Raw genomic sequence first — 13172 nt, forward strand, 5'->3', positions numbered from 1 at the left:
AGGACAGTTTAAAAATAAAATTCATCCTTCCGACCAGGCATACCTTTATAATGACACCCCGAAGGAAAGCCCAAGAGCAGCAGCTGGCCCTGGAGACGGAAGTCTTGGTACTAGTGCAAAAACAAGTCTTACAGGAAGTCCCAGTGCAAGAAGAAGGAAGGGGGTTCTACTCCCCCCTCTTCTTAATACAAAAATCAGACGGATCTTGGAGAACCAGTGTCAACCTGAGGAGACTCAGAGGGTAGAAAATTGCTCCTTCAAAATGGAGTCAATCAACACGGCCACAAAGATCCTGTTCCAGCATTGCCTCATGGCAGTGATAGACTTAAAAGATGCCTACTATCACCTCCCAATTCATCGGGAGTATCGAAAATATTTGAGAGTAGCGCTCTATGTCCAAGGACAGGTGAAACACTACCAATACGCAGCCCTTCCGTTTGGCTTGTCTACAGCCCCCAGAGTGTACACCAAAGTGATGGCCGAAGTAATGTATTTTCTTCATTCCCGGGACATAGTGATAGTCCCATACCTATACGACTTTCTTGTATTATGGGGGCTGGAGACCCACTGCGCACACCAAGTGAAAGAAGTGATAGCAACTCTAGTAGGACTAGGATGGATAGTAAACATCCCCAAGTCAAGGTTAACCCCAGTAAAAGAGCAATCCTTCCTAGGGTTGATATTGGACTCCGAGCGACAACGCTGCCTCCTGCCAGAGAACAAAGTGACCAAGATAAGGCGCCTAGCTCACACAGCAATACAAAGACCAGCTATGACACTGAGGAACGCAATGTCCCTTTTAGGCTCGTTGACATCATGCATACCTGCGGTAGCGTGGGTGCAGTACCACTTAAGACAACTACAGTGGGAAATTCTGTCAGCACAAAAACAATTAAAAGGGCATTTAGAAGGCAAACTATGTCTCTCCGTGGCTGTAAGAGATTCCCTGCTCTGGTGGACTGTAGAAAAGAATCTAACAGCCGGTGTTCCGTGGCAAAAACCAGTCGAGGACATCATTACAACAGACGCGAGTGCCACAGGATGGGGAGCACACCTGAGATCCCACTCAATACAGGGGACCTGGTCCTCACTAGAAAAGGATCAGGGTTCAAATGTAAAAGAACTATGGGCAGTACAAAAAGCCGTGAAACATTTCCTTCCCTTACTTCGGGGCCGCCACACCCGAGTCATGACGGACAATCAGGCAGTAGTAGCCTACATCAATCACCGGGGGGGACGAGATCTCGGGGCCTCATGCAAATATTGGATCTACTTCTCCAGCTGGCAGAACAACATCTGTTATCCATCACAGCACTGCATATAAAGGGGGTAGAAAATACACAGGCAGACTTCCTGAGTCGCAGGCACCTAAGACAAGGGGAATGGTCCCTAAACCCCCAAGTCTTCCAACAAATAGTTAAGGCCTGGGGCAAACCAGAAATAGACTTGTTCACTACCACACACAACAGGAAGGTCAAGTTCTGCTCACTGAATCCAAGGGAAAACCCCTTTGCAGTAGATGCCCTACAAATACCCTGGAAGTTCATCCTGGCCTATGCATTTCCCCCGATAACAATGATCCCAGTAGTGGTCAGGTAAATCAGGGAGGATCGAGCGAGAATAATTCTTATAGCTCCGCTTTGGCCGAGGAGACCTTGGTTCTCCCTTCTGAGACTCATGTCAGTGACAGATCCATGGATATTACCAGAGATTCCAGACCTGCTTTCCCAGGGACCGGTGGTCCACTCTCAAGTTAAGAGCTTCCATCAAGCAGCCTGGAATTTGAGAGGGCGCTACTGAGTCACCAGGGATTCTCTCCAGGGTTAGTCTCCACCCTGTTGAAAAGCAGGAAACCTATAACATCCCAAATCTACGGTAGAACATGGAAAAAGTTCCTAGACTTCCTGGGGGAACCCTTGGGGGATGTAGCTCCAGTGGGACCTATCCTAGAATTCCTACAGTCAGAGCTGCAACTTGGGTTAGCCGCTTACACACTCAAAGTCCAAGTGTCTGCTTTGGGGGCCCTATATAACTGCAAATAGGTGGGTGTCCCGGTTCATAAAGTCCTGTGGCAGGTCAAGGCCGGTCATTATCCCAAAGATACCACCCTGGGACCTTAACCTAGTCTTAACCAAAGATCCCTTTGAACCACTACTAGAGCTGTCACCAAAGCTACTTACACTTAAAACTGTGTTACTGGTAGCCTTAACATCAGCCCGGAGAGTGAGCGACCTACAAGCTCTATCTATATGCCCTCCATATATGCAGATCTTGGATGACTGAGTGGTTCTAAGACCAGACCCGGCCTACCTCCCCAAGGTAGTCCAAAAGTTTCATAGGACTCAGGAGATCTCCTTGCCATCTTTCAGTAACAATCCTAGAAACCCTGGGGAGCAAAAGTTCCATACATTAGATGTAAGAAGAGCCATATTACAGTATATGTCAATAACTAGTCAGTGGAGGAAAGATCAGTCCCTTTTTGTAGCCTTTCAGGGTAGTAGAAAAGGGTACGGGGTAGCTAAGAGTACCATTGCCAGATAGATCAGGGAGGCCATTATGTTATCCTACTCTGCAAGTGGCGTTTCGGTTCCAGAAGGCATCAAGGCTCACTCCACCAGAGCCGTGGCTACCTCCTGGGAAGAGAAGGCTGAGGTATCGATTGAACAAATTTGTAAAGCCGCTACTTGGTCCTCACCTTCAACCTTTTTTAAGCACTACCGACTTGATCTATCTTCCTCTACTGACCTAACCTTTGGTAGAAGGGTGCTGCAAGCGGTGGTCCCTCCCTAAGGTGTCTTATTCTACAAAAGTCTCTCGTGTGCCGTCATGGGAGACGGGAAAACACCAAGGTTACTTACCGGTAGCCGGTTTTTCCGGAGCCCATGACGGCACCTGTATATTCCCCCTTCTTTTCACTCCTTTGGTGTGCACTATAGTTTGGGTGCTTTTTAGTTAGAAATAATGTGGTGATAGTTTTACCATGTGTACTAACCCGGGGAGGCCTCTCGTGCTCTGTAAACCAACTGAAGCGAGGGAGAGGTACCGCCCCTTTTATCCTCAGTAAGGTTCCTGTCCTGACTGGGCGGATCCCCTCTCTCATGTGTGCCGTCATGGGCTCCGGAAAAACTGGCTACCGGTAAGTAACCTTGGTGTTTTTCAGTAAAGACAAGTGATTGCGTGCCCACTGGGATTACGGACCACGCAATGGGGTGTAACCACGCATCAGACTGACCTCGCAATGGGGTGTAACCACGCACCAGACTGGTGTATGTGCTGACTAACAGCAAACATAAATACCTGGTGTACCACTCCTGCCACTCCTTCCTTGTGTATGAAAAAGCTCTGTAGTTAATACTGTTGGGGTACAGTTATTCGATAGCGCTATCCATGAAGAAAGTGCACGGGTAGAGCTATCCCATAGCTCTATTCCTAAAGGAAATAATTGGGTAGAGCTATCCAATAGCGTTATCCCTCAATGTTCCTGAGCGTAAGGTATTTCACATACTTGGGAGTACTACCCACAGCGGGATGCAATGGGGCAGTTCTGTGGTAAATTTGTCCATGAATTCGAAAACAGTATGGACCATGCCCAGAAGTTGGCGCTGCTTGTGCTCCCATTGATGCCAAAGCAAGAGAGCTATTGTATTGCCTTATGTTAGCCATAAAGTTATTGGAGTACTGATGCTCTCCTGTCATCAACTTGACTAATTGATTATCCATACGAATGGGATGTAACTGGATGCACCCTCTCTTGCAGCAGGAAGGGAATGTTTAGTCCTGCGCCATTTCGTCTTTTAAATTTTTAGATTGGCAGAACTGACATCGAAATGTCTGTTCGCCAGCATAGTGCTCTTCAATACGTAATAAAAAAAGAGAAGAGCCAGCACTGCCAGTGGTCAGAACGCATAACATGAGGTGCATATGCACATATCTTACTGCATTCAAAATGAGACATTTAGCAAAATATTGATCAATATATTGAGCCACCCCGCCACGCCAAGGCAATCTCATATGGGGGGTCCTACTCTACATTTTTATTTATTCACTGTGCCATTGCGGCCTCCTAAATGTTTTAAAAGCAAGACCATATCAAATGCAATCCATACCTGAAGCATATCTGCATCACTCCCGTGCAGCCAGATGGAGCAGGTGCAGATGAAGGCCAACCAGGTCTGAACACAGACATCTCAGGTTTGACCTCCACACACTGCCTGACCAGCAAACACAGATGAAGGGCAATGCAGGCTCAGACATGGATGCAAAAATAAATAAAGCCTGGGGCAGGGCGGGGCTGTCGTGAGTGTGCACAGCAGCCTAGATCAATCACAATAAACACAGAAAAGATGGCGAACATGACCCAGCGTGCACGGCAACAGTGGTGGTCAGCCACAAAACCAATTTGCAATAAAAAAAGAGAAGAGCCAGCACTGCCATTGGTCAGAACGCATAACATGAGGTGCATATGCACATATCTTACTGCATTCAAAATGAGACATTTAGCAAAATATTGATCAATATATTGAGCCACCCCGCCACGCCAAGGCAATCTCATATGGGGGGTCCTACTCTACATTTTTATTTATTCACTGTGCCACTGCAGCCTCCTAAATGTTTTAAAAGCAAGACCATATCAAATGCAATCCATACCTGAAGCATATCTGCATCACTCCCGTGCAGCCAGATGGAGCAGGTGCAGATGAAGGCCAACCAGGTCTGAACACAGACATCTCAGGTTTGACCTCCACACACTGCCTGACCAGCAAACACAGATGAAGGGCAATGCAGGCTCAGACATGGATGCAAAAATAAATAAAGCCTGGGGCAGGGCGGGGCTGCTGTGAGTGTGCACAGCAGCCTAGATCAATCACAATAAATACAGAAAAGATGGCGAACATGACCCAGCGTGCACGGCAACAGTGGTGGTCAGTGCTCTTCAATACGTGTCTTATCAAATTGATTAAGAAGCCCTCTAGCAGCAAATGTAACTTGCCGTCGTCGAGTGGCTCTTGCATTTTGGACACGTCTTCTATCTTGTTCTTGTCTTTGTGAAATTTGTGCATCACTTTGTGCATTGCGTGTTGCTCGTTGTCGTGAAGGATTAAATGTTCTATGTGATTCAGTTACTTCATTTGTTTCTCTTGCTCTGACCGCCCTCTGTCGGGCTGCATCAGCCTTTCTTCAACAATTTAGTTAGTCTTATGTTTCATTATGGCGCAGGTTACGCATCCTTCTGCGATTCGCTTCTCTATGTGCAGCAGCACGATCAATTTGATCCATCTTTGCAATGTTGCCTGAGTGTTGCCTCCCAATGTTGCCTCAAAGGCTAACGTTCAAAAAAGGCTTATGCCTTAACTCGTCACCAGGGAGAGCTCCTCTCCTTATTAGATATGTCACTTAACTCCTATACAGGGCCTTCCAGTACTTACCGTATATACTCGAGTATAAGCCGACCCGAGTATAAGCCGACCCCCCCCCCTAATTTTGCCACAAAAAACTGGGAAAACTTATTGACTCGAGTATAAGCCTAGGGTGGAAAATGCAGCAGCTACTGGTAAATTTAAAAAATAAAAATAGATACCAATAAAAGTAAAAATTGAGACATCAGTAGGTTAAATGTTTTTGAATATCCATATTGAATCAGGAGCCCCATATAATGCTTCATACAGTTCATGATAGCCCCATAAGATGCTCCATACAAAATACACCCCATATAATGCTGCACAAAGGTTAATAATGCCCCCATAAGATGCTCCCTAGAATATGCCCCATATGCGGCCCCATAAGATGCTCCATAGAATAGGCCCCATATGCTGCCCCCATAAGATGCTCCATAGATTATGCTCACATATGCTGCCCCCATAAGATGCTCCATAGATTATGCCCCAATATGCTGCCCCCATAAGATGCTCCATAGATTATTCCCCCATATGCTGCCCCTATAAGATTCTCCATAGATTATTCCCCCATATGCTGCCCCTATAAGATTCTCCATAGATTATACCCCTATATGCTGCCCCATAAGATGCTCCATAGATTATGCCCCAATATGCTGCCCCTATAAGATGCTCCATAGATTATACCCCTATATGCTGCCCCCATAAGATGCTCCATACATTATGCCCCCATAAGATGCTCCATAGATTATGCCCCCATGTCCTGCCCCCATAAGATGCTCCATACATTATGCCCCCATTGGCTGCTGCATTTAAAAATAAAAAAAATACTCTCCGTCGCTGGGGCCAGGTGCTGCTGCTTGCTGCTGTCTGGCACGTCATCTGTCAGTGACGTTCAGACTGCAGGGGGCGCGGCGTGCACTAACACGTCACCGCGCCCTCTGCTGTCTCAACGTTACTGACAGATGACGTGCCAGACAGCAGCAAGCAGCGATGGACCCGGACAGGTGAGTATCGCTATACTTACTGCTCCTGGCACGATCTCTGCAGCCCCTAGCTTCTCCGCGATCTCCCTTCCTGCCTTCAGCGGTCACGTGGTACCACTCATTACACTTCATGAATATGCACATATTCATGAGTGTAATGAGCGGTACCATGTGACCGCTGAAGGAAGGGAGATCGGAGAAGCTGGGGGCTGCAGAGACCGTGCCAGGACCGGTAAGTATGACCTGACACCCCCCCTCCCCCTCCGGCCCCCTGGTGTATTCGACTCGAATATAAGCCGAGAGGGGGACTTTCAGCCCAAAAAAAGGGCTGAAAATCTCGGCTTATATTCGAGTATATACGGTAGGTATCCATGGTTACACCCACGCATATAGTCAGCTGCTAGTGGTAGTAACTATGGATACCTAAATAAAGCCCCCCGTTACACACTGCGATATCGCTAGCAATATCGCTGTAAAGTCACCGATTTTGTGACGTTGCAGCGATATTGCTAGCGATATCACTGCATGTGATACTTACCTCCGACCGGCTCCCCCGCTGCTCATCGTTGGTCGCGCGAGAAGCTCCTGGACTGTTTCTCGTCGGGCGCTTCCTGTGGCGCCGACGAGCGAGGCGTGGAGGCGGGCGGGAGGATGTCAGGATCGCCACGTCTGACAGGTAAGTAGCGACCCCCGACCCCTTCGATGTCGCTGGTGAGATCCGCCTGTGTGGCAGCTCACTAGCGAACACTTAGCGATGCACCAGCGATCCATATCGTTGTCGGGATCGCTGGTGCATCGCTAAGTGTAACAGTACCCTTACTGTTGAGCTGTGGATGACTCATTGTGCACAGACACACGGAAATGTCCAAGTTGGGTATGTGGATGGGTTGCAGAGTGTACATTAATGAGGAAAAAAAATGAACTTTTTTGAATTTGCGAAATGGCTGTAATGAAGCAGAGTGAAAAACTTAAAGGGGTCTGAATACTTTCCATACCCACTGTATATCTGTGACTACAATGCTCTCCAGCGGTCTTAATACACCTCTATGCGCATCCTGGGGGACATATAGGGACCCTCACATATAACACCTGTCACTGCCTCACAATACCTAATACGTCATAGGTTGGGAAGGGGTTAAGACATTATTATTTGTATAAGGTAAAACAGAAAGCAAAGTAAACCGCTACCCTGGTAATTAGAAAATAATCAGCCATGGGTGTAGAGGAGGACTGACCTCCATAATGTTACGTAACTGACCTGTTAGATAGTACAAATCGACGTCTCTTTATCTACTTCTAGTTTGAAAATCAGATGTAGTTTAGATCAATTTTATGCAGAAATATGAAAAATTTTCACAAACTTTCAAGCACCAGTGTAAGGTGAAGTGATTTACACAAGACCCAGGGATGGACAACTATGTTTGCAGAGGACACTGCTGCAAATAGGAAATTTTCGGATCCCACAGTGCTCCCAAATTCAGCCAATGTTTCTGTTGGCTTAGGCCTCTTTCACACATCAGTTTTTTTGCCATCAGTCACAATCCATCAAAGTGTGAAAAAAACGGATCCTGTGAAGATTGCAAAAAAACAGATGCACCGGATCCGTCGAAGCTGGAGTTTTAGGAATTTAAAGGAACAGGATGAGAGATTTTTTTCTGTGCCAGAATGGAAAAAGCAGCAGTGGGGGTTAAAATGAAGAAACAGAAATTATTCCGGGCATGCTCAGTTTTAAAAGATGGAATCCGTCACTGGATTCCGTTTTTTGACGGACAGCGACAGATCTAGCGCCCATAGGCTTCCATTAAAGCCAATGATGGATGCCGCTGTATCTGTCGCTGTCCGACTTTTCATCGTACACAAAAAACGTTACTTTGTCCGTTGTCTCCGGCCGACGGACGAAGACTTTCTGACGGATCCATCGAGCGACGGATGAAACGTGTGCCCATCCGTCACAATCCGTCATTAATACAAGTCTATGAGAAAAAAATGGATCCAGCACAATCATTTGCTGGATCCGTTTTTTTTGACAAAACGACGGGTTGATGGCAAAAAACTGATGTGTGAAACAGGCCTTACATGACATGTATAAGAATGTGAAGGACTTGTTCTCCTTTCTTGTATCCACTGTTTAGTTACATTAATAAAAAGATATACAACACCTTGCTTTTTTTTTCACCCAAGCCATAACTTGTGTACATGACTAATCTCCCCCAATGTGCTTTTCTCTGTGCTGTGCTTGTATCTGTCAGAGAATGTATGAGTTGGAATCTCCTAATAAAACTGATTACAGATCCCTTTTAGGAGTCATGAAAAGTGGCTATAATAGAGTAGTGAACATTTGTAAGGACATAACCTGGTTGCCAACAGTGTGATTTCAGTACCTCTTTGTAGTCTATTGTTCAGTTTGCACAGACATGTTATAAAGTATATAATAATATAAATAGTATAATTCCAATGCAATGTTACTGAAAAATATAAAATTTTTATTCTTGGCAGGTGACTTTATCTGGAGCACTGAGGGATGGCTGATATTCTCAGGTTTTTCAGCAGATAATTTTCATATGACACCCGATACTTATGAAGAACACGTCATTATACCAGATACACCTCAAGATGTTATCAGAAAAAATCTGTCATCTGATCCTGTTCAACAGGTCCTTGTTTCTGCATCATCAAAGACAAATATGCAAAACAAAAGTCACAGAAGGGCTCTTGATCGTGAAACCGCTGACATGGGGGAGAAACCATTTTCATGTTCAGAATGTGGGAAAGGTTTTACAAAGAAAACAAATCTTCATAAACATCAGATAGTACACACAGGAGAGAAAACATTTTCATGTTCAGAATGTGGAAAATCTTTTACACACAGATCAGGTTTTGTTATACATCAGAGAATTCACACAGGGGAGAAGCCATTTTCATGTTCAGAATGTGGGAAATGTTTTACAAATAAATCATGTTTTGTTAGACATCATAGAATTCATACAGGAGCAAAGCCATTTTCATGTTCAGAATGTGGGAAATGTTTTATTCGGAAAACACGTCTTGTTGCACATCTGAAAAATCACACCGGGGAGAAGCCATTTTCATGTTCAGAATGTGGAAAATGTTTTCCAGAGAAATCAAATCTTGTTATACATCAGAGAATTCACACAGGGGAGAAGCCATTTTCATGTTCAGAATGTGGGAAATGTTTTACAAATAAATCATCTCTTGTTAGACATCAAAGAATTCATACAGGAGCAAAGCCATTTTCATGTTTAGAATGTGGTAAATGTTTTAATCGGAAAACACATCTTGTTGCACATCTGAAATATCACACCGGGGAGAAGCCATTTTCATGTTCAGAATGTGGCAAACGATATCTTGATAAATCCTTACTTTCAAAACATCAGAGAACTCACACAGGGGAGAAACCATTTGCTTGCTCAGAATGTGGGCAATGTTTTACAGCGAAATCAAGTCTTGTCGCACATCAGATAATTCACACGGGGGAGACACCTTTTTCATGTTCAGAATGTAGGAAATATTATAGTACTAAATCAAAACTTGCGAAACATCAGAGAGTTCACACAGGGGAGAAGCCATTTTCATGTGCAGAATGTGGGAAATGTTTTACAGTGAAATCAAGTTTTGTTATACATCAGAGAATTCACACAGGGGAGAAGCCATTTTCATGTTCAGAATGTGGAAAATATTTCAGTAGTAAATCAGAACTTGCTAAACATCAGATGGTTCACACAGGGGAGAAACCATTTTCATGTTCAGAATGTGGGAAATATTTCACTAGCAAATCAGAATTTGCTAAACATCAGATAGTTCACACAGGAGAGAAGCCATTTTCATGTTCAGAATGTGGGAAATGTTTTAATCGGAAATCAAATCTTGTTACACATCTCAAAACTCACTCAGGGGAGAAGCCATTTTCATGTTCAGAATGTGGAAAATGTTTTCCAGATAAATCATGTCTTATTATACATCAGAGAATTCATACAGGGGAGAAGCCATTTTCATGTTTAGAATGTGAGAAATGTTTTACATCAAAATCGTGTCTTTTTAGACATCAGAAAATTCATACAGGAGCGAAGCCATTTTCATGTTCAGAATGTGGGAAATGTTTTAATAGGAAAACACATCTTGTTGGACATCTGAAAACTCACACAGGGGAAAAGCCATTTTCGTGTTCAGAATGTGGCAAAAGATATAGTGATAAATCCACACTTTCAAAACATCAAAGAACTCACACAGGGGAGAAGCCATTTTCATGTTTAGCATGTGAGAAATGTTTTACATCAAAATCATGTCTTCTTAGACATCAGAGAATTCATACAGGAGCGAAGCCATTTTCATGTTCAGAATGTGGGCAATGTTTTAATCGAAAAACAAATCTCGTTACGCATCTAAAAACTCACACTGGAAAGTAGCCATTTCCCTTTTTTTTTCAAATTCAAAGTTTTTAATTATGTAACCGCATAATATAACAATAAACAGAAAGTCAAAGTCTGGAAAATGAAGAACAGAAAAAACAATAATACATTTGATTAGATAAAGAATCAAAGCATATGAATAAAGAGGGATCATCATGGTACAAATATCATGAAATCAGTGTAGTATATGGATAAGCAAGACACTTCAAAGATGACAAGAAAAAGAATTGTCAAGAGGATCCATGGGTATTTATCACTTAATAGAGTAGATTGGAATACAATCAGAGTGTAAGGACGTCGATTGGCTAGAAGGTATTCGACAATTTGTTGGTCTATGGAAGTGCAAAGAAGAGACAAACTTTAAGGCACCTTAGCCTAGTTTGGTAGAGTGGAAAATAGGGAATTGTTTCCCAGTGAAACCATTTAGTAGCGGTTGTAATAGTCGTCTTGTGTTTGGACCATCAGCTTTTCCATAGCATGGGTTCTAGCCATCTCTAAGGCTATTTTCACACTTGCGTTTTTTTGCGCTGCGCGCCGTGCTCAGTGCAAACGCACATAAAAAAAGCATCATGCGTTTGTGTGCGCTTTTTTGCGGTTTTGAGCATGTTTTTTAAAAAAACCCGTATGCGTTTTTTTGCGCTGACGTGCGCAATACCATGCGCATGTCAGCGCACCCATAGACTAATGGGTGTTTGGGTGAAAAAAAAAACGCATTGCGTGGGCATGTGTTTTTTTGGGGCAAGTCGGACGCACTAAAAATGCAACAGGATGCATTTTGTGCGCCCGAGCGCACACTACAAAAAACGTATGCGCATACAAACGCATGTGTATACGCACCCATGTAAAATATAGGAAAAAACTGCATGCTTTTTTTGAGCAAAAAAACGCAAGTGTGAAACCAGCCTAAGAAAAACATTTTTCTAAAGAATGGGGGGGGGTTCTGAATTCCAATCAAGTGGTATTATTATTTTGGCTGTCTAAAGTAGATGCCTTTTGAGGGTATGTGTACATGTTGCGGATTTGCCTGCGGTATTTTCCGTGCGGATTCTTCCTCTCTTGGTAGAAAATGCAGTTAAAAATCCGTGCAGATTTGATGTGGATATTCATTCGGATTTGTATGCGTTTTTGTAAGCTAAATAAAGATATATTAACAAAAGAAATTGTGATGTCATTTTCTTGTCCAACCTCTTCTTTTACTTACGCCATTGAAGACCATAATATCATTACTTTTTTAACCATAAACTTTTTATTAATTTTAAATAGTCATATTTAGCCTCCAGTCATTGTACAAAGTTACAGAAATTTCCTCAAAACATTAATCGGCTAAATATAATCATAATTTAACATAGCTAAATATTATAGGAAAAAAGAAAGGGAAGGAGTGATGACAACAGATTACTATACCCATGTGTTACCATGAATAGCTCTATTACATCTCTATAATCACAGTATTAAGTCTGAATGATAGTCAGCTGTCCCATCTCCTGAGATATGATGATGTATTATTGGTGGATGAAGCCGATATCTTCCCTGATAGACAAATATCATTTACCAATGCCACGATCTCAGACAATGACGGACATTTGGGGTTTTTCCACTATCCTGCGATTTTAATTATAGTAGCTATGAGGATGTGTGTAATCACTGTCCTGAACTCCTGCGGAATTAAATCCAGGTCAATGGCCAGAATTCTCTCCCAATTTTTATTGGGTTGCCACTAATTTGCAACACTAAGTGGGAGATTGCGTCCCAGAGCTGCTTTACTTTACAGCACTTCCACCAGACGTAACATCTGCGCTGGCGTCTCCGCACCTCCAGCACACATCGGGGCGTTGCAGTAGGTCTTGGACAATCTGTATGGTGTGAAGTACCACCTGTACAGCAGCTATCTGGTGTTCTCTGTTACGATTGGTTTTCTGTGGCTTAGCATGGTCTTGCTTTCCTCCTCTGTGACCCAGAGAGGTTGGTATCTAAGCGGATTGCAGACCCCTGATCCTATCCACACAACTAGCAGTAGCCGTGGAGCGTACCTATGATGATTCTAGACGCCTCGACACAGCTGGAGAACTAAATAAGCCTAAAGGAAGAAAGAGGAAATCTAAACTGCCCCAGAGCAGACCCCAAAGGAATAGATAGCCCCCAAACATATATTGTCGGTGAGACAAGATGAAAACACAAACGCAGGTAGGAAAATAGGCTGAGCAAACGATAGGGCCCACACTGACAGGAAAGGAAAGACACTGTCTGCAATCACGCAAAAAACCCTGCAAAAAATGTCCAACTCGACTTCGCCCACTATATCAGCACTCTAGTATATTCTGAAAGCAGAGCAAAAAGGCCAATCTAATAAGGGACAAAAACAAACT

At 43.7% G+C, this 13172-nt stretch overlaps 1 protein-coding gene across 2 annotated transcripts in view; it reads left to right on the forward strand.

Moving 5' to 3' along the window:
- LOC141073435 (uncharacterized) overlaps positions 1-11305 on the forward strand; it is a 77947-nt gene extending 66642 nt beyond the window's left edge. For both annotated transcript variants that reach the window (XM_073560644.1, XM_073560654.1), the window contains one exon: positions 8876-11305. In XM_073560644.1, the coding sequence (XP_073416745.1) occupies positions 8876-10803 (1928 nt within the window). In that variant the 3' untranslated portion in view covers positions 10804-11305. The remainder of the gene's footprint in view (positions 1-8875) is intronic.
- The last annotated feature ends 1867 nt before the right edge of the window (positions 11306-13172 follow it).

Source organism: Dendrobates tinctorius, unplaced genomic scaffold (assembly GCF_039654945.1).
Source record: "Dendrobates tinctorius isolate UK_male_01 unplaced genomic scaffold, ASM3965494v1 ptg000014l, whole genome shotgun sequence".
Lineage (NCBI taxonomy): Eukaryota > Metazoa > Chordata > Amphibia > Anura > Dendrobatidae > Dendrobates > Dendrobates tinctorius.